Below are 22,612 nucleotides of genomic sequence, written 5' to 3' on the forward strand. Positions count from 1 at the left end.
TATATTATCTATCTTTTCTTCTAAAAAAAATATTATCTCATGTCAACTATCGCAAGTATTAAAAAAAATTTAAATACATTTTTTGTTTTTTTTATAATTTTTTTAATTCTTATAAAATGTATTTATTTTAATTTTATCTTTAAATAATATTTTTTCACTATTCAAAATGTTTTTTAGTGTTCAAAATACTATTTAAAATTCTTTAAAGTGAAAAATAAAATAAACACTTTTTACAAAGACTAAATAAATTCTTTTCTGCAAGAACGAAAATAAAAAGAAGTTAAATCACAGGGAGGAAAAATTTTAAACTTAAAAAAATATATCAAATTATCATTATCTTATGTTACACTTCTCTACTTATCTCGAGGAAATACAATTTCTTTTTATGTTTTTTTCCTTTTGTTTCAATGAATTTAGGCTGTGACAGTAGTTCACCAGGCCAACTGGTGTGTACTGTACCTCGTAGACTAATAAAACAGCGAAAAAGTCATCCAAACAGGTTGCAAACTTGCAGTCTATACATAAGTGCGTGGGATCAACTCAACGGTTCCTGCATTATTATTGTTTGAACTTTGAAAATGGGAAAGACAGAAAAAACGTAGACAATGGTTTAAGGGTTAGATGGGTAGCCATAAATGAAGCAAGGAAAATGGGTTGGTCGCATAAATGCTATATATACGCACATATACAAATCCCAGCAATCGTACTCTATTGATGTCTATCGTTTTCCCTTTTCATCATTTTTGCTGTTGCATGCATAAAATAGGGTGGTCCAGTGGAGTTTTGGACCACTCATATTTTGTTCTTAGAACGATCGAGTAACATATTTGTACTTCTCTCATCGTTCTATAATCTCATTAACATTCATCACTTCTTTCTGGTCATCTTTTTTGTTTTTTTTTCTTTTATCAGTGTTAGTTAAATAGGTTGTTGACGTGTAACAATTAATCATTTTTGTTTTACAGTAATTATAGCCTATAGGTGTTTATTTATGTTAATTTGCTACATGGTCCTTCTCATCAGATTTCCTCGATCTCCTTAAAGATACAAAAGGTGCTGCCAAGTGTCAACCCATCTCTCAGAAGATGCAATATAGAAGTGCCGTGCCTCCTTCCCTTACACCAGCAGGATTTTTAGACAAAGTTTAATTCATTCCTCTTGTTGATGTTGATGTCATTTAATTATCCTTGGTTTAATTTCTGGGTGGTTTTCATAGCTAGCACTCATAGTGGCCGTCTGCATTTGAGTCTGATTTAGATGACAAAATTTGAATGAGGAATAAAAAAATTATTAATTTAACAATATTCTAGGTTTTAGAGGTTAATTTCCATATACAATCTGTTTCATTTAATTTCTCTTAGTCCTCCTCTTCCTTCTAATTATCGTCATTGTGCCTAGAAGCTTTGCCCCTTTTGCTTGGTTTGCTTCCATCGTTGCTAAGGCTGTGCTGCATTGAAGGAATAATTGCAAATTTCATAAAATATTATAACTTTACATCATCACATACTTTGATTTAATTTAAATACTATTATTTCTAATGCCAGAAAGAATGCATCTAAGGTGGTTCATTTTCTCCTCGGACCACCCTATACTTACCTTCATATATATTAATTATCTTTTCCAGATTTGAGAAGGCTTGGATATCCAATTTGCTTGGAGTCTTACATATCATGATTCAGGAGAGTCACAATTATTGTAGGCTTTTAAGTCTGAAGATCCAAATTCCTTACAAATTGTCACCTTATGAGAAAAGAAGACTAGAACTTGGATTATTAATCAGATCCATTCTAGTCTATGTTTGGTATATATCCTTTTATTTTATATTATCTTTCTAAAATTCTCTAAGAGAACCTAACGAAAAAATATCAATATTTCTTCGAAACAAGTTAAATTGGACGTACGAGAATTTTGTGGAATCAAGTGAAAAGTGTATTAACTCCTTTGTAGGTATTTAAACTTTTTTGGGAAATCTATAGTATCTTTCAGTCGGAAGCCACAAGCTAATATTTTAAAGTATTAAAATTTATTTAAGAAATTAAACTTACTAATTGATATTTTTTTCATACCCATGAACATAAGAGTTCAAACAATATGAAAATGAAAACTTTGATTTTTAAGAATAAAAAACTTTTAAATAAATAAGGACACGCCTTTTAATAAGTATACTTAAAACTTAAAAGTATTAGTTAAAGGCTAAAATAAAAATATTTTATTAAAACGTAATTAATCACGTTGAGAGTATATTAAAAGTTAAATAAAATACAGTAATAACATTTATATACTTCAAATTCATTAACTAGCTCTTAAAAATATTCCCTTTTTGCGTAAAAAAATCACTTTTATTACTTAAAAGAACCTGTTATCATTTATCTAATATAAAAACTATAATTAAATACAAAAATTATTTTATTTTTTATCAACTTGTACCTTTCCACGTTGGAGAGGCACACTTTTTTCATAAGGTAAATACATAATATAAAAAAACACTATTTAGACAAAAAAAAATGATAAAGGCAGAAATTTGGTTGCTAATTTTTCAAATTGCTAAAAAAAAAATATTCTATTAGCTACTTATTTTGCTTTTATTATTAGAGACCAAATTAACGACCAAATTTTTAATTGCAAACTCATGAGTTGTTTAATTAAAAATTATTGTTTTAAAATTCAAACCGAATCCATCGATCGGAAATCAATCAGGTGACCGTCCCATTACCTAATAAAATCGACGGATTTTAGAACCCATGAAGACTAACCAAAAACTTGTAAAAATCGTTTTGAACTGGTATTTTCTTTTTGAAAAAAATATTTTAAAATTTAATCTAAAAAGCTTTTCAGATAAATGAAAAGGAATTTAATAAAATTTATAAATTGCTATAAATTATTCTATTAATTTTTATAATACGTATAATTTAATCATTTATATTAATTTATATTTTAATTTCTTATAATATTATTTTAATTTTATATGTTATTGTTAAGGACATTGTTGTATTTTATTAAAATATATGAACCTAAATATTAGAATATATTTGATTTAGATTTTTATGTTTAATTTAAATGTTAAGAACCTATGAAATAATGTTTTTTTCCTATCTATAATGTTTTTACTTAAATTTTTAGTGTTATAATTAATGCTATAGTATTATATTTATTTAATATGATTTTATGTCCTATTTAATTATTATTATTATTATTATTATTATTTTATTAATATCAGTTCGATCATGATTGAAACATTAAGTTTTGAATCAATGTTTTGATTGTTTTAATGTCTAGTCTTATTTTAAAACAATGGTAAAAAATATTAGATATACATTAAAACATATATGGTGCGCATGCAAGTATGAGCATATTGATACCAACACATATATGAAGATAAAGAATAAAGTTTATGCCCACGTCGATCGATATGAGGGTGACTAGCTACTATACTACTCTATCTAAACTACACATTACCATCCCTAAAAATAATTGAGAAAGTGGGAAAAATATATTTTGAAGGTCCATTTATGTTTGATAAACATTCACAAATAAGACTTAGAGGTAGATTTTAATTTCATCAGTGAATTTCAATCGTTAAATTTTCCTCTAAAAAAGTTTCTCATTCTTATCACTAAGCATAATGAACTTTAAAAAATTGAAAATCTCTTAAAAGAATATGATGCATTTAGAGATGATAATATGTACATCAATTTAGCCGAGAATAATTTGGTAAAGATCAAACTAAGCAACCTATTTTCACTTTATCACCTGCCAAACTTATTTTTTCTCTTATCAAAATTGCATTCCTTTTTTTTACATCAAGGGCTCGTGTCAAGAAAATTATTTTGAAATTTGTTGAATTATTGATTTAACAAATTTTAAAATAAGATCATTACTTTAAAGTTTGAGACCATACAAATCCTATGAGTGAAAAGGCTAGAGTTTTAATTTTTTAAAAAAAATTGAAAAGGCTGGAATTTCGTTATTTAATAAATGCCACTGTAAACAAATTGAAAATTGTCTTATATATACATTGCAGATATTTTTTGTAGATGCCCATAAGTTATGAATAAAATTGTCATCCATAATTATTTATTGTTTAGGTTCTCATATTGCAACGACACCTTTCATTTTCTTTTTGAAAGACCTCTAATTTATTTTAGGCTAACACACTCAACCTTCAAGTGTTTTTGTTTCTCGCACTCAAGGTATATAAACTATGTTTTATTTCTCTCTTTTTTTGTCTTTTTTTTCTTCCTTTTCTCCATCTGGAAATGAGGCTATAACTTACCCTCTTCATCGTCATTCGGCAAAACCTATAGGATATTAAATAAATCTTGTCTTTGTCATCAAATTCACCAATTTTCTTCAATTTTATATCACTTTCCTCTTCATCAAGTTAACAACTTGGTAATAACATTTCCCCAATTAAAAAATTGAGTTCATTTATATCAATTTAATTTATATCTAAAGATGAAAAATAAGTTTAGTTAAGTCATGAGTTTAAAATCTTATTTATTTAACATGATGCTTTTATAAGATTTAATATAACCTTTTTAAATTGAAAATTTCTTTGAACACCTTTTAACTAAGATATCAAACTTAATTATTATTATTATATAAGTTACGAGAAAATAGTTTATATACTAATTACATAAATGGATTGTGCATTACAATCGTAATTCCAATTACAATATTAAAATATTTTGACACTATGTAATCATATCATGACCACAATTATGAATATATCAATCACATTATTCCACAATTATCAGTAATATAATCAATTAAAATTATATTTTTTTTTCCACCAATATCCTTTTAATCTATCAGTTAGATACTAACATTACTTACGGTACTTAATTAGCATTAACCTCAGATAATTATACAAAAAAAATAATTATTGTTGTTTTCCTTCCTATTAAATAAATCGTTCACTCGCCTGTAAATATAACCGAACCTCGTATCACAGACTTAGTTCAAAAACTATTATAAAATTAAATACAATTATTGCTGTTGTGTCCTTCCTATTATATTTTTAAGTCTATTTTATAGTGACCATACAAGAGAGACAAGTGCGTTTTGTAGGTGAAATATCATGAAAATCGAGGGTGTGGGTGGGATTTCATCAAGAACGAGACGAGGGGGAGGATGTAAGAATAATTATGATGATCCTTCCTTTGATCCTCTAAATATGTCTAGTCTCAGGAATGAACAATCTAATCTAAATCGCTTATCAATCTTTTGCTCCTGCGACTACGTCTCCTGTCCCTCACCTTTATCTTTTTCTTTTCTCAGTTAATTAAATAATTACTAGTTAATTAAATTCTCCCTCTCTCTTTCTCTCTCTCTCTCTCTCTCATTTACTGTGAAAGTAAGCAAGTGAAGCTCCATCACATATTAAATACCTACCGCTGCCAAGTCCCAACCCATCACACCCTCAGCTTCTTTCTTATTCACTCCTCCACACTATCTATCTTCTTTGGCCTTGATCGATTTTTGTCTTCATGATCATGAGGGTTTAGCAAAGTGTTGCTAACAGAGTTTATTGGCATTCTGTCCACCTCCACTTCCTACTCTCTCTCTCTCTCTCTCTACCCATGAATATGGAGGTGGGCATACTGTCAACTGAGCTCTGTTGGCTACACTTTGTAAAGCCTTCATGATATATATTTACTATTCATTTCTCAACAATTAAAAGAAAGAGCCACCACAGCGACTTCCCTAAACCAATATTTTTACGTTTCTATACTAACTCGCAATTCTTGTGATCGATGCTTATAATAAAATACTGTATGTTCTCGATCTGTTATCGTCTAACTTATCAAGACCATGACTCTGTACGGTCACGAAAGGATTATTACTTACCACCATACTGCTTGCTGTTTTTTTTCTTTTCTTTTCTTTTTCTTCTTCTGCAGACCCTAATAAGTTTGCTACGCAAATCAGAGGTAAAGGGAGAGGTAGGTAGCACTAACACGCCTTATATAATTTCCTTCTTTGTATTAGGTTGTGTTCTCACTAAGTATTTATATTTGTTGGTTGGCTTAGGAGATGGAAACCCTAATGTCTTCCTTCCTTTCTTCGATCTGTTAATGTTGGAAGTTTTCATTTTTCCTGGTGGATCCACCTGGTGGGAGACTTGATGACAAGATCCTCTCTCGGGATGAGATGGAATTTCAATAAAAAGAAATTCTTATTCCTTTTCAAATCAAAGTTTAGCCTTTTTGCAGAAAGGATTTGAAATCTGCCATGGTTATACTTTATAAATAGTTAAATTTACATGTTTATTGGCTTAGATATGACAGTGGAAATTTAAGTGTCCGTGACTGGCTTCATCTCCATGTATGCCAGACTTATTGCCATTTTGATTTACAAAAAAACAAGTTGTTTGGGCTATTCGCGTTACTTATTTGCTAATAATACAATACATAGCCATATGTAGTTGAGTGAGGCGGATGGGTGTACGTGGATGGGTGTACGTATCTTTCTTTCTTTCTTTCTAGGCTCCACGAGCTCTCTGAACGTCAAGTTAGGCTCATGATTGCAGATTGAAATTAAAACCCTCTTGCTCTTCTTTCAATGCAAAGCGCAATCTTCTATGGCGCGTGACCTCCATCCTAACTCCCTAGTCAGTAACGCTTGTCTGCTTCCTAACAATTAATATTGAAAATTTCATATGATTATTTCTCCTTGGTTGAGATTTCCTTGTATTTTCAGTCAAAATTAATTAATTAATCAACAACTACTGTAATAAAATAGGGGTGCAACAAGTTTGGAGAAGATAATGATAGTATGGGATGTGAATGTGATTAAGAAGAGGTGGTGTAAACACAGGACAGCAAGCAGGGTGGGTGGCCCCCCAGACTTAGGAGGTGCGCTGGAGTCTGTTGTGTGTGTACTATGCTTATCACAGCTAGCTAACGGCAAATGCATTTTGAATTTGTTTCCAAGTGTGTTTGTACGATTCCACAGTGTGCTAGCTAGGAATTTACCTTAATTATGGGACCATTTCATTATTATGGCATGTGGATATCATGGACAGACTCGTCCCAGTCTTATACTACAATGAGGGATAACACACCACAAGGATTTTGTTTTGTTTTTCACTTTTTCTCTAATAGATCTTATGATTTTTTTTTGCTTCCTTTTTCTGAAAGCTCTTTGGAGTGTTTAGAGGCCAAAGTCCAAGCACGAGGTGGACCAATCAATTAAGGAAGTTGGTGAAAAGTAATTTCAGATAATAATAGTATCTCGTAAAACTGTAAAAAGTCGGCATTGTGTGTGTTCCCCAGATAGAATTATTAGTTTTTAGTCACAGTCACGGCCTTTTGCTTGCTTGCATGAGGATATAGGAATATGTGGGTGGGTTTGCAGGCTATCATGAATCTTCAAGACAAACAGCACACGTTAATTAATCAACTTTTTCACACATTTTTATAAGCTATGGAAAGGGCATGCAACGATGAGTGCATGTTTTTTGGATCATTATGTTAAAATAACGCTCCCTTTTTGTGTTCTTTTTGTTTCAGCGTATACAGTGCTTTTTATTTCTCAACGCTACGAGTTGCATTGCAGAAGGCAGCGAAAATGGTCACCGCTTGCTTCTTCCATAATAAGCAGAAGAAGGAAAAAGGTCTGAACTTTAGTATACTGTAAGAAATTAACCCAATGTTTGGAATGAGGGAAAGAGCTGGGAGAGGAAGGAAAAAAATTAAAACTAAAATTGGAAGAAAATTTAAAGAAAAGAAAAAATTAAATTTTTTATTCTTATATATCAATTTTTCTTTTTCTTTTTTTCCATTTATTCTTCATCCAAACAATAGAAATTGTATGGTTATTTGTGTTTTTCTTTCTATTTTTTTCCTTCCCAGCAAACATGCCATAAAAGAAATAATTAGATAGAATAAAGTGGAAGGGATAACTTATTAACTTATATTTTATTTTGAAAAAAATGTGGCTAAAACTATCTCTCTAACAAAACATTAATTGTTCATTAAGAATTATTTACGTGCGTTTGGCTAATGGATTGAATAAGTGTTCAGCTAAAGAAAGTTTATGGTTGATTATAAAATTTATTTACGATAAACTTTTTTAGTTGATTCATTTATTAACTTGTTTGGCACGAAAATAAATTTCTAAAGGCGTGTTAGGGAGCGATTTTCACAAATCTGTGATGAACTTAAAATTTTTAATCTGACTAGTATATGATTTACAAGATAGGAGCTATATATGATACTTGTTTCAGGGGTGTTCATTTCATTTGGGTTAATTTAAAAGTATATATAGGTTGTTAACCAATTATTAATTTTTTTTTGTTAAAAAAAAGTTGTTAACCAATAACTTGAATTGAAATAATATTTTTTTTTTTGAGTTGATTTGGTTGAAAACTTCTTTCTAAAATTATAGATTTTTTAAAACAAGAAATCAAAATTACGAGGAAAAAATTTAAGAGATAAAAATCACTGATCAAGAATATAATTGAAGAGACCTCCAAATATTTTAATTGGTTTGGATTTTTTCCCTTTTGAATTAATTGAATCAGATTGAACAATATATACATTCCTATTTTTTTTCCTATTTTTGTAATTATTAATTTAAGAAAGATTATTCTTTTGCTTTTAGATATGTTTCCATATTTTTCGTTCTTGCTTCAATTTTGAAGATTATCAAAGATGCCTCAAGGACATCAACATTTATATTGAAGACACATTGAGGACGTAAATGCTTCCTCTTCATTCTCTTATAAGAATGACTTTTCTTTATTTTCTCTTCGTACTTCTTTCCTGATACAGTTATCTTTGTTTTGATTTTTTTTGCATCTTCGACTTCGCATTTTTATTCTCAATGTGTTCTATGACAAAATTGATGACAACCCACAGTTCTCATTCACTCAAAACTATGCTATCCCTCTCTGATTATAGGTAGCCTATTGTTGTCTATTTGCTTACCTTCTTTTATAGATGAGTATTCATTGTGTGTTTTGTTAGAAGGGAAGAAAACTCTTACTAATATGATAGGATTCAAATTGAGTGATGTACCATGAGATTAATTATTTAGTTCTTGTCATAATATATCAACATTAATTTTTATAATACTTTAAAATAATATAATCAAAATTATAGATTTTAAAAATATACGAACATTAAATATCTTTTATTTTAAAATAAAAGACCAAAATTATGAATTTTAAAAAATAAAATATCAAAATTATATTTAAACCTTTATTTTAAAGTGTAACATTTATTTATAATAATTTTATTCAACTCATACAAATTAATTAAATATATAGTATATTGTCTAAATACAAAAGTTCTATATATTTCGATTCTTTTGATATTTGGAATAATTTTATTTTTCATATCATTATATGTTGAGAATCAATAATTTTATAAGAGAAACTAGTCTATAAAAAATATAAAGAATTCTTTAGTTTTTCTTTTTTGTTGAGATCTATCTTGTAGAGATATTTTAATTAGATTAATGTTCAATTTTTAGGTTTTGCCGTAAACCTAGATAAAAGAAAATACCACCTATTTAAGATATTTCTAGTCTATTTATAAACATACAACGTGAAAGTATTAAATATATTTTATTAAATATTTTTAAATTATTTAAAAAATAGCTAGTAAAATATTTTTAATTTTAATATAATCAATATTTTTAATATTATTTTTATCAAAACATCCAATATTAATATATTTAAGTCATGACTTTACAAACGTAATTTTTATTTTATTTAACTATTATCCTTAACATTAGTATTTTAAATGAGTTATTTCTTTATTTAATTTAGATATCTTAAGATATTCTTTTTGAACATGGAAAGGAGTAATGATAATGTATTGCCATAAGGCACACTAGATCATTATCCGCACAGGATGAGTAATTGCTTCCACGTTAATGGGTTGTATGGAGCATTTGCGAATTCTTGTCCTCATTCAATCATTATACTCTTTGTCATGGCGACCCTTTGTGGGAACTAGGACCGCCAAAGCCTAAATTATATGTTCAGATTCGCACCATCATTAGTATTTAAGAGTTTTTGGTCTTTGCGGATTAGTACTCCTCCGTCCAAAAATAAATATCATAGAAGAAAAGTTACTCATCAAAACATAAACAATAATAATTTTATATTATCACTAATTTATCTATAAATTTTGTTATTCATTATTAATATTATAAAAGATATAAAAAAAATATAATATCACAATAAAAAATTAAAATAATAATTTTTTTGAGATAAATTTTTTTTACACCACAATTATATAGGACCGATGGAGTATTAACATTAAATTCAAAAATTAAAATAACATTTATTAGGAATATTCCTGAAGAAGGGGATTTACTGTTACATTTAAAAGTTAAATGCTGATACTTATTTTACTTTCATTATAATTATTTTATAAGAAAACAAATTATCCCAAAACAATAGGGATGGATATATAGATCAATTTGGTCTTTTTAATTTCAGTTCACGCAACCCATGTTTTGAACTGATCAAATAAGCTCGATCTGCAAAATTAATGAACTTTTTTTTAAGATATGTATCCAGTGCGTAAAAGTTAGCGAATAAATACATTAATCCGTAGACCAAAATATTAATTTGAAAAATATATAAAATTTAACTTCATTTTTTAAGCTAAAATCTATCGTAACAAAATATACCAACATTTTTTTATAAAAAAAAATATACCAACATTTTAAATATAACAAATTAACCATAACAACCTAAACTAAAAGATAAAAATCTTAAACCTAACAATACTTATACATAAGACATAAGTGGGTTAAATGGGTAGTTGGCGGGCTCACAGATCAAGTTTGCAGTTGAAAGTTTGCTCCCAGCCATCCAATTTGGGCCATTATAAAATTCCCTGCATCATCATGAAGACAACAACCATTACCAGATGCATGTTGATCCTCAAAAATGGCACCATCAGTATTGCTTATAACATATCCTGTTGGAGGTTTGGTCGTTAAAATAACAACGTTAGTTGTTGAGCCATTATCTCGATGAACTCCACGAAATTCTTAAGCCAATCTCCAATCTTACAACACTGATTGAGCTCTACAGCAGACAATACTCCCTGATCCATCTACTGCATTACATGGATTTCCATTCCTTCCCTTCCATTGGCTCCAAAGCAAAATGGCTATCTTAGAAGTGGTGTTGGCATTACTGATAAGCTTGAAATTCTAATCATAGATTGATTCAACTTCAGTCAAGAAAGGTTCGATCATGTTTCACAAGCCTTCTTTTTCCCAAACAGAAATGATTCCTGGAGGCAGGTAAAGAAACAGTTAAATGCAATTTCCAAATTTTGCTGACAGAAAAGGCAAGAAGCTGGACATTCAATACCTTTTGATTGCAGTCGTATTTTTGTAGGAATGTAATCCCTGCAAACCCTCCAAAGGAAAACTCTGATCTTTTTTTTTTTTTTTGAAAGCAAAATTATATATTTATATATCATAATAGAGAATTTAGTAGCATAGTTTTGTACAAGGTGTACACTGTACCCCATTGATCCGTGCAGTAGCAAACTAGCCTGCAGGATTCAATACATCCAAAATAGATACAAAAACGTGGTCCACAGATGAGATGTAAATCGAGTGAATTGGTCCCTGCAACACAGCCAAGGGCAATGCACCAAATCCCGGTTTAGACCCCTTCTTACACTTCACCCACTGAAAACTCTGATAACCATTTAATATCCAAATTACCATCCAATTACCTGGTCTCCAAACGATCCATAACGAGTCTGTAAGTCGACTTCACTGAGTATAATCCATCTGTGGAAAACTTCCAAATTCTTTTATCCTCTTCAAATTCATCCAATAGAGGCAGCTGCATAGTTTTATCATACCATTGAGGCATCAATGTATAAATAAGAGTTTTGTCCCATTGTCTAGTACCTGCTATCACCAAATCTTTAACTACGACCTCTTTGACTGCCGAGTGAGGAAACTCACCAGTAGGACCTGAAGTCTCATACGTTGAAGTTCCTTCATAGTTAACTTCGCCAAGAGATAGACACTCATATCATAGGTGGGAATGACCTGCAAAACAACTTTAATCATGGCTTCACAACATGCTTGGGATAGAAATTCTTCGCTATGGAGTTTATCTCTTCCACCCCTTATCTTTAACAAAATTTTGTTTTTAATTTAATGGATTGTATCAGTATTTAAAATTTAAATAAGATCAAAATTATGTAATAGTATTTAAAAGAAATAAAAAAATAAAATTAATTAATAAAAGAAGTCGCCTGACTTAATAAAAAATCCTAAAATCATTATGAGAACTTAAATTTATAATCCAAAAATTGATTAAAAAAATCTAAATGTTAATATTAGATCTCATATACGAATATTTTTATTAAAAATGTTTTTAATAAAAACATTATTTCGAGTGGCGACCGGCTTCACTTATTTTTAATAAAAACCACACTACTCTCTCTCTGTTCTGTGGCGACCGGCTTCACTTATTTTTCAATTTCACTCTTCAGATTTTTATTATGTTAACTTCTTTTTTCATTCTACTTCATTTTTCCTATCTTTTTTTTAATTTTGTTTTTAAAGATACTTTAGAGAAAAAATAATAATTAATAATAATATTTTATTCAAATTCAAAATCTTATTCAAATCTTCAAATTTATAAAGGGGATTAAAATACCTTAATAATTAACAAAAGCAAAAACAACTAAATATTAAATGGACTAAAACACCAAATAAATACCTAGCATGTACATGAATTAACACAACATAATTTAAACTTAATTATTATTTCGAGTTCAGATCCTGAAAATACAATGATATTAGAATTTAATACTTAATAGCTGACAATATAAAATAATTTTATATTATTATTCAATTATCGTTTAAATAAATTATTTTAAAAATCAACAAATTTATTATAATACTATTTTTACACGATTAAAGTATAATTATTTTTCTGATTATATTAAATACTTAGAGAAAAATTATTACTTATAATAATTCTATATCCAACTTGAACATAAATATTTTCATAAATATTTTCTGTAAAAGATATTTATAGTCTTTACAAAAATATTAGAATCTAAAATAAGTATTTATTCACTTTTAAATATTTCCTCTAAACAATTGAAATGTCATTTGAATGAAATAATTTTAGTCTATTTTAAGTGTCATTTTGGCAAAACAAATTTGATTGATAATTACATGATCCAATAATTTATGTTGGCATCAATATTGCCTTTGCAATTAATTAGTGTTTACCACTGTTAATTTGGTTCAAGCTTGTGCACAAAATGCTTAAATTTCATAGATATAAATATATCATCAATCAACACCTTATTTCTATGTCATGGCTTCGATAGTCATATGTCAAATATTAAAAAGGATTAATTATATTTTTACTCTTTAGTTTTTTTAAGTTTTACTTTTAATCCCTAATGAAAAAGTTTACTAGTAAGTTAACGACTAATGTTTTTGTCCGTTAACATTTATAGTCTTTCTCGTTAAGTGTCGTCATTAATTGATGATGTAGTGACGGTTGCTATGGGTGTTAAATTTTTGTGGCAGTCCAACACTGCAAATTCTTGGTTGATTTGTTTAACCGTCAAAAGATGCTTCTCATAGGAACGGCACCACGCCTGATCCCTATGCTGGTGCAAGCTTGGATCGAGAAAAATCCTCTCATCTTACTAAAATGACAAAGTTGTTTGACAAGAAAGAAAGACACTGTTTAATAAACCTTGGACAAATGAACCTTACTATAATTATCTTGTACTACTAGTAATTATATATATATATATATATATATATATATATATATATATATTAAGAAATGCACCATGCTGAAAGTATTTAAAAAGTTATAGGAGGCAGCCCACAAAGCTTAAAAACTGGGAATAGTAGGCCTGGATTATACTCCAGTCCAATAAATCAAAGCGTAAATAAACTGCCCCCCATCAATAACGTGTTGTCATAGCTTAGAAAATCACTCCACTAATTAGAAAATGTAACTTGACCTATGCAGTTAAAGATATGCATATGAGAAGATACGATCTAAGAAGTAAAATGACCCAACACTACTCCTCATCGGATTGCCAAAGTGATTTCTGGATTAAATTGTCATTGTTGGAAAGATATATCAAAGTTACTTTGACATGTCTTTAGCCATGACCACATCTCAAAAAGAATTTTATGCCATGAGGGAATCTAATAACATGAGGGAATGGTATTACACGACTTCCGGGAAATACTTTTTCAAAAACATAATTACAAGCGGTGCAGAAATCAATAAACTGTATTAGGGCCCTTTAAGCAAAGTAATAGGAGTACTACTCAACACTTTCGACTGCATTACATTCCACAGCCAAAGAATATCATTAAATTCTGACTGGCTCCTAGAATAGCATTTAGATGACCAAAGAGATCAACTCTCTCAAGCTGCATGGTGATTTATCTGAGAAATGTCTAACCCAATATTTGGTTCTGCACCAATTCAACATGTGGAGAAACGTGTTTAGCGCTGTTGAAAGACCCAAGTAGTCAAGTAGAAGGGTAAAACCGTTAAAATTAAAGTCGTGTGCTTCAATTTCAAGTTTCAACAGCTAAAATCAATATATGGACTAGCATTTATTCAACTATTTTCAGATTAACTAATTAGAGAAGAAACTATAAATGCTAAATGAATGACACACTGCTCTGCGAAGTGCTAAATGACAACTTTCTTACGACATTAATATGTAATAATAGTAAAAATTTCGGAAAATTACAAAGAGAATAGAATATATTGTTTCCTTCTTCTTCTTCTTTTTTTCTGGGAAAGAATGTGACCTCGAGCTGGGGTCATTTAACTTGTAGTTTAAATCATACATGTCCATCGGAGCATAGCATAAATAACTGAAAGCACCGAAACAAATAAATTCAAAAATCAGAAGCAGATAAGTTAACTGCTTTAGTTTTCATACTCGAAGGCGCTTGCTTGCTAGCTCAAAGGGGTCGAGTGTGTCTCCCACTTGCCCTACCACAAAGTAGTGCATTCTTCGGAACAGGATATTCATCTCTGATTGAGGTCGATGTTGTATAAACGCGCATGTAAAACTGTTGGCCAAGGTATTGCCGTGCCCAAAATTCAGACCTCAAGTTCCACATTCCCACGTTGTCAAGCGCAATATATATAGCAGTCCATGACTTGGGATATACCTGCACCAATCATCAAATATTTATTTGAATGACTTGTAAAATCTAATCTAGGGAGCATTCAGTGTAACACACACATATATTGTATCGTGTTACATAAGGCACAATACTTATAATTCCCACCTGAGTTGTGGACCGCGAAACTGCATCTCGAAGATTGTACGTGTTCCTGCTAGCAGGTGTCCACTGTCCTCCATCCATACTGCACTTACAAGAAATAATGTTTCACTGTCTTAAATATTGAAAAGTAAAATCCAATAACAATTTGTGAAATGTGATGTTGGGATCGAGGTCAACAAATAATTAATTGACCAACCATATATATATATATATATATATATATATATATATATATATATATAGTAAACTGAAAAAAAATAAGAATATATTATAAGAAAAACATATTTAATCCTATTATTTATAATGATTGATGACTCACCCAACCACAAAGAAAGAGTAGCCATCGAGATGATAGCTCTGAATGATATCTTCGTCATTTTGGAAGACAAACTCCACAAATGTTCTGTAGTCAGTTTGCAGCACAGATGTGTCAAGGTATATGCCACCGCCAGTGGGCCTGTCAGAAATGCTTCCCACACGGAAAACGCCAGGGATTTTGAAGTAGTCGGCGAGCTTAAGAGGAGTGTCCGGAGCAACGTAAGACACGCTATTAATTGCGTATCTTTGTTTGCCATTCACTATACCTGGTGAACCCGACAGTATGATGGTCCTGGTTGTGTTTATGAGACCGTAATGGTAGGAGCCTTGCGGGTTGGGCCTAGGCCCACTTGCTGTGAGGTTGGTCCTGATGGAGCGGGCCTGGTTCAAAGACCAATCAATTTGGATGGTAGGTCCACCAGGGGGTGGGCCTGAAACTGGGCCTGCAGAGTTGCTATAGCGCAGAATTCCGGTGGTGGTGAGAACTGTGGAGGTAAATCGAGAGGAGACCACAATGTAGTAGTCCTGAGCAGGTTGATCCGCAGTTACCAGAACTGAGTAAGATTGGCCCACGTGGACGTCAAGGGATGAGTACGTAGTTTGAAGGGTGTGTGTCCCTTCCACTTCCACCAGCTTTAATTTGTGGTTTTGTATGCGCAAGTTCAGCGAATTTTCCAACCCCACATTTGATATTCTAAGCCTGTAAGTCTTTCCTGTGCCAAATAATAGATTGTTTCATCATTTGTGTCATAATAAGTTACTCTTGCTTATGTAAAATATATGAATTAGCAAAGCTATTCAACTAATCAAATTATCAATTAATTAATGATTTCCGTATTTGATACCTTGTTCCACATTTAAATATGCTCCATTAGAGCCACGACCATTGATTAGGATTCCATCAGGTAAAGGCAGCTTCCTACCGCTATCAAGCTGAGACTTCAAATCCTGTCAAATAAGACAAACATGATATATCCAATTATTCCAATTTCAAAAAAGACAAAAATTAAATTGTAGAGAAGAAATATAATAAATTATTGAAAGACTATGTAAAAACACATCTCCGGCAAAATTAAATAAGAAATTGATTTGTTTAAGAGACATAAATCTTAAATAAAAAATCAATTCAACAAAACTCTAAGAAGACTACTGTACTTTATTTATGTTAATTTATTCAAATTTTACATGCGGTGGCTTCATTTTTTTTTTATATAAACAGCTAATAACTTCATTCGGTTTCGCAGATTTGAACCCTTGATCCTATTTTTATTTTTAGTTAAGTTCCTTACCTTAAGTAACTTCTTTAATTTCATTCCTTGGAAAAAGTAACTTCTTTAATTTTAAGATCATAAATTGTTAATTCTTTGGAAAAAGGTAAATCACCATGTTGATCTATTCTCTCTCTTCTTTTTTTTTCTTAATCAGGACATATCTAAGTCTTTTATATGACATTCAACTAATTTTCTTTCTACCAAGTTAGTTGATTTTGAAAGTAACATAATATCTCTAGTTGAAATTTTGTATGACGAAGATAAAAGCTCGAATCTTTAATTAAGGAACTCAATTACTAAATCGGTTGTGCCAATTATTTTTAGTACTACGTTCTATTCTAATTTTTTTACCATAAAAGTGTATTTAATATGTAATGGCCAAGGAAGAAAATAATTAGTTAGTAAGTATTTTTAGAATATTAGTTGCGGATGGAAATAAAAATATATATTACTTAAGTAACTAATTATGTTTAATATTTTAGCTCTTTTTTTAAAACAATTCACTTTTTCAAAATTAATTTGATGTTATATAAAAAAAGGAACTCAACTAAAGAATAATTTCAATATGTTAATAAAAAATATTTAATATCTAATTCATTTTTATGTGTTGAATTGACGAGGACATTTTTTAATAAACATTTAATCTCTTATATTATTTTTTTATTGAAACAGTAAGACATGTCATTGTTAACTTTTATTTTAAAAATTCATTTAAATTATTACTGATGAAGAAATTAAAAAAATTATAACATTATCAATATACTTTATCATAATTATAATATATTTTTAACGCAATTTTTAATAAATAATATTTTCTTTTATCAAAAGTGAAAGACTAATATCCAAGATACTAAAATGGATTTAAAAAAATCAAACTCATGATTACATAAATAAATAATTTTTTTAGTTTATTAACAAACATGTCCTTAGAGCATTAACTAACAACCTAAAATTAAATCTATACCGATTTTGTCAAAAAATAGTTGTGTTGTAGATCAGAATTCCTTTCTCATTAGTTACGTGTTGAATGGGTATTGAGAAAATTAGTTGGGATATGAACCACTTTTCCAACCACGTAAGAAGTCATGTGTTGGTTAGTTGTTCATAGGCCCCATCATCTCGCTAGACCCTTAACAAAACAAAAGCTAGGGATGGAGGAATATTAAAGTGAGCAAGGCAAATATAATAGTAATAGTAAGAAATTAACAATTAAGGGATTATATACAATATTACCGTGTGGTTGAGCTTGTACCAATCTCCAATGAGGACAGTGTAATCACCGGCAGGATCATCGAAAGGAACTGGAATTCTAGGCCTGCTCAAAATCCTAATGCCTCCAAAACCACCAGCAGCTTTGTGGAATGCAAGGGATGGGAAGTAGTAGAAGCTTCCAATTTGATCCTTCACTTGAAGTATGTATGTGAAGTTCCCTCCTGCTGGGATGGGGCATGTTGTTCCCAATACCCCATCTTCGAATGAGTTCCTTCTCTGCTGGACTCCGTTCCTGTCAAAATGGGATATATATTCATATACTTGCTTCTAAAACATTAAATTTTCTATTTATTACTTGTTACAGTAAGTACAGGATAACAGGAAATTGCCCTATAGGAATTCTCTGTGTTTGACCTATGGCTAATTTAATTTTTTTTTATGTATAAGAGTCGAAGATCGTATCAAATCATTTCCAATAATTTAGACACATTACTTAACCAGTTGAGTTCTCCTTGATTAGTGTAATTTATTTTAGGCAACTACTGGGAAAGTGAGAGATATTATGTCATGTATATATAGTCAATGCAAGTAGTCAAATTCCTACCTTCTTCAACGATGGCATTGGAATTACATTAGCGTATTGACTAATTGACCTATATAAAGATTTAAGATTATAATATTAAGTTTTTTCTTTAACTCATTTGTTCATCAAACAAAAATAATTATGATTAATTTAGAGTTCAAAAAAATTTTAAAAAAAAATATTTCCATGATTTATTAACGTATCTTGTAATCATCCACAAATAATAATTTCCAATTACTTAATTTATTAACGTATCTTGTTATCATCCAAATAATAATTCGAATTATTATTCTAAATCAATGCCATGATTTACTTCAGACGTTGGCAAGCAAGCAAAGATTTAAAGGCTTCTCAATCAATCGATAGGTTTGTTATATTACATCAATATTAATTAAAAAGTAAAGGTGGAAAAAGAAAATCAGTGTGATAATCCATCCATCCCCATCTCCAGCGGAGAACAGCCATGCATAAATAAAGTAAATGGGCCCACAATATAAATTATTGGCATGGCTAAGGCTAACCAATAACAGAAAATCAAACTAATAATCACAGACTATTTCATCTTCTTGCACTTTTTTCTTTTATTTCAGCAAGCAATTGAATCCGACATTATTTACATTGTTATTTGCCCCATGTAGAAAGCCAAACTGCAATGCTGACCAACCACTCATACGGAATAATAACTTTTGATAATGTTTTCCATCTCCTCCATACATACCATTCCCTTCCCAATCTAATACAATCACCAAATTCCATGTCCCGTAATAATCACGTATGTTTGCCCTTTCGGTGGAATAATGTTAAAAGGTAATTAAAACATAAAATAATCGTTTTCTATCAAATGATGAATTGTTTTTTGGTGCACAATGTGATTAAGTTATTCTAAGAATAATAATAGATAGAGTTATTTTGTTGAACTTTTGTACATATATTAAATTTTAATAATTTAATTATTGAATATTTTGATAATATCTTAAGAATTATATTATACGTATCGAATTTTAAATATTGAAATTAAGTAATTTTATAGCTGATACAAATTTATACTTTTGAAAAATATATTATATGTTAATATTAAGTTTATACGTTTATTTAATAAAGTATATATTAAATAATTTTAAATTTGCATAAATAACTATAATATAAATAGACTTGATTTAGTAATTAATAAGAATTTTTAATTTAACACTTAGATTATTGAAATTTAATATATGACAGAAATAAATTCCGCGTATAAATTTATAGATTTAATATATTTGATAAGAATTTTTAATTTAACGAATATATTATTCAAATTTAATACATAATGAAAATAAATTTTGTGTGTATCTAAAACTATTCATTTTGATAACTCATTACATGTAGTAAATTATTAATCTAACCTTAAATTAAAATTAATCATCAAGTTGATAATTTTGATAAAATTTTAAAAATATTCAATAGTTGATTAAATTAATTCAATTTAACATATAATATAATCTTTACAAATATAAATAAATTTTAATCATAACATTATATATAGAGGAGGGCTAAGAAAATGTATTCTAACACACTCTTTTCTACTATTAAAATTTATTTCAAATTAAAAAATCGATCATGAGAAAGATTTATTAAATAAAGTGTGAGGGTTGGGATACACAAAAATTTACAAATTCTAATAAATTTCATCTAATAATAAAGTATACTGACAACAAATTGTCAACAAGTTTATCTATATACAAAAATAATTATTTTGAATTAGAGTACTTGAATGAGTCATTCTTCAATAATAGCATCTTTAGCTGCTTTTTCTTTGAAAAGAATATTTTTAGGATTTTTTTAATCGCTAATCTTTTTGAACCTATCATTTTTAATATCTTAAAATATTTTTTCTTTAGTACATCAAGTCATCAACATCTTTAATTTTAACTTGAATTTTAATATTTTTAAAAAATTATGAATAGCTAAAAATAACATGTTATCAATATAACGTATAGTATTTATCATAAATCTAATAATAATTTATATAGTATTTTAAAAATATTAATTTATTATAAATTTTAGTTATATAAAATAAATATTTGTTCGATGTAATACAGAGGTTAACATACTTATTTATATAGTATTTGAGATCTGGATGGATGTCAGTAGAATTGGAGGGTTGACCGATGCCCCCCAGTAGGGGTAGGATTAGATGTGGACATTTGAGAGTTGCAGGTCATGTGACTCAACAAACATCCAAAAACGTGCAACATCACATGCACTCACACATCTGATACTCATCTCAAGCAATTAACCCATGCATAATTTCATTTGATGCTTAGAAATTAATTGAAAATGTAAAGTAAGTACCAGGAGAGGAGAAATGGCTGGTCCAAGCTGTTGAAGACATTGATGATGAGGTTGTCGTTGGTAACAGAATGAATGTCTGGACCTGGGAATTGACCGTTGATAAGTATTCCCTGTGTGAGAGAGAGAGAGCAAGGTTATTTTATGAATGAATCAGATCCAGCAAAGATGAAACAAGCTAGGTAGGAAGAGAGAAAGACCTGTTGGCGAACACCAAGTGGATAAATGTCTCCGTATGTAACATTCCAGGTGAAGAACCTATATGGATCTTCAGCCACCACAGCGATGCCAAAGACAGAAATACACAACACAGCCAAAGCCGCTATGTTGAGCGTCATTGAGAGAGAGAGAGAGAGAGATTGATTATAGAAATGAACTGAATTGAAATGTACAAATGGATGGATGGATACAAATACTCAATTTAATTTAAGTGTGGAGAAGGCTACTGTCAATATAGCCGTAAAGGGTTAAATCAAATTAGAGGGAAAGTTGGTAGGCCATGATAATATAATACTCTTTCTTATTTTCTGGACAGTCGACTATCCACACCAATTAAAATTCATATATATACATATTATTAATAATCAACAAGTATAGAAGAATTTTCACATGAAAAATAAATTATTCAATTTTTTTAAAAAAAATAGTTAATTTTAATTACGATTTTATTTAAATAATTGATTAAAAATATAAAATACTTCGAATAATGCCCTTGTCTACAGTAATTTTATTTTATTTTATTTTTTGCGAATGAAATGGGTGTCGGTGGCGGGGGCCACTCCTCGGATGTCTCCCAGTCCCAACCCACATGGCCTCGTGATTGTGCTTACAACTGTGCCTCCTAATTGGTTTTGTTTTCGCGTCTAAAAAAGACAGTGCACATGTGACGAATTTATACGCCTAGTATTCTCAATTGTTTTCTATTCGGATCATATGCATTCACACACCCACGCATTTTCCAACTTTGAATAATCTCTTCAAGTTTTACTCTTCTCTCTGTAAAATTTTCAATTACAAAAAAGAAAAGGAAGAAAAAAACATGTAGCTAAATAAATGCACGACTAAAAGCTTCCTTTCATCAACCAAGAAGCTAGTACGTAGTACATAGTCATATACCTAGCTATTTTAAAGGTATATTTATTTAGATTTTCCTTAGGCGGGAAGGAATTAAAAATGCATACTCTTCAAAGTCAAAGATACATACTTATTTACCGACTATTGTTCTTGGCATCTTCTTCTAGCAACCTAATGTGTTGCCAGTTGTTCCACTAACTTAAATTACTAGCCAGTGGTTAGCTAGCCATTTTCCTTCCTCTTTCTGGTTGTAATTACAGGGATGTTTATAGAGTAGAAACAATATAATAGAGAAATAAGATATACGTGAGAAATGAAAAAAATTGTGGGACCTGAATCTTTTTATTTTTTCGGTGATATATATACACAATTGCAGCTAGAATTCACACGTTTCATGGCAGTTCATTTTCTGATAAGTAAAAATGGCTTTTAATTCATTGGCATATTCGATTTTGAATTTTCACCCATTACAATCGATGGTTTGTTGCAAAGATCAGTTAACAGTGATCTTTTTCTTCTATTTTTCTCTTTC

At 29.7% G+C, this 22,612-nt stretch overlaps 1 protein-coding gene and 1 non-coding gene across 2 annotated transcripts; one reads left to right on the top strand and one right to left on the bottom strand.

Moving 5' to 3' along the window:
- The first annotated feature begins 5,492 nt into the window (after positions 1-5,492).
- On the top strand, positions 5,493-5,649 carry MIR394A (microRNA MIR394a). The gene has a single exon (NR_048761.1). It is a non-coding gene; the product is annotated as a microRNA MIR394a (primary transcript).
- Positions 5,650-14,702: 9,053 nt separating this feature from the next.
- On the bottom strand, positions 14,703-21,555 carry LOC100783077 (L-ascorbate oxidase homolog). Its single transcript, XM_003550396.5, has 7 exons — positions 21,207-21,555; positions 21,010-21,119; positions 18,117-18,387; positions 16,458-16,560; positions 15,614-16,325; positions 15,298-15,376; positions 14,703-15,177 (listed from the first exon to the last, which is right to left on the bottom strand). The coding sequence occupies exons 1-7, from the start codon at positions 21,342-21,344 to the stop codon at positions 14,965-14,967; spliced, it is 1,626 nt and encodes a 541-aa protein (XP_003550444.1). The 5' UTR covers positions 21,345-21,555; the 3' UTR covers positions 14,703-14,964.
- Between the last annotated feature and the right edge of the window lie 1,057 nt (positions 21,556-22,612).

This window comes from Glycine max, chromosome 17, assembly GCF_000004515.6.
Source record: "Glycine max cultivar Williams 82 chromosome 17, Glycine_max_v4.0, whole genome shotgun sequence".
NCBI lineage: Eukaryota > Viridiplantae > Streptophyta > Magnoliopsida > Fabales > Fabaceae > Glycine > Glycine max.

Coding starts and splice junctions, on each gene's coding strand:
- LOC100783077 (XM_003550396.5), bottom strand. CDS start 21,344: ATGACGCTCAACATAGCGGCTTTGGCTGTGTTGTGTATTTCTGTCTTT. Junction 21,120..21,206: donor CACTTGGTGTTCGCCAACAG/GTCTTTCTCTCT, acceptor TCTCTCACACAG/GGAATACTTATCAACGGTCA. Junction 15,178..15,297: donor TTTCGCGGTCCACAACTCAG/GTGGGAATTATA, acceptor TGATTGGTGCAG/GTATATCCCAAGTCATGGAC.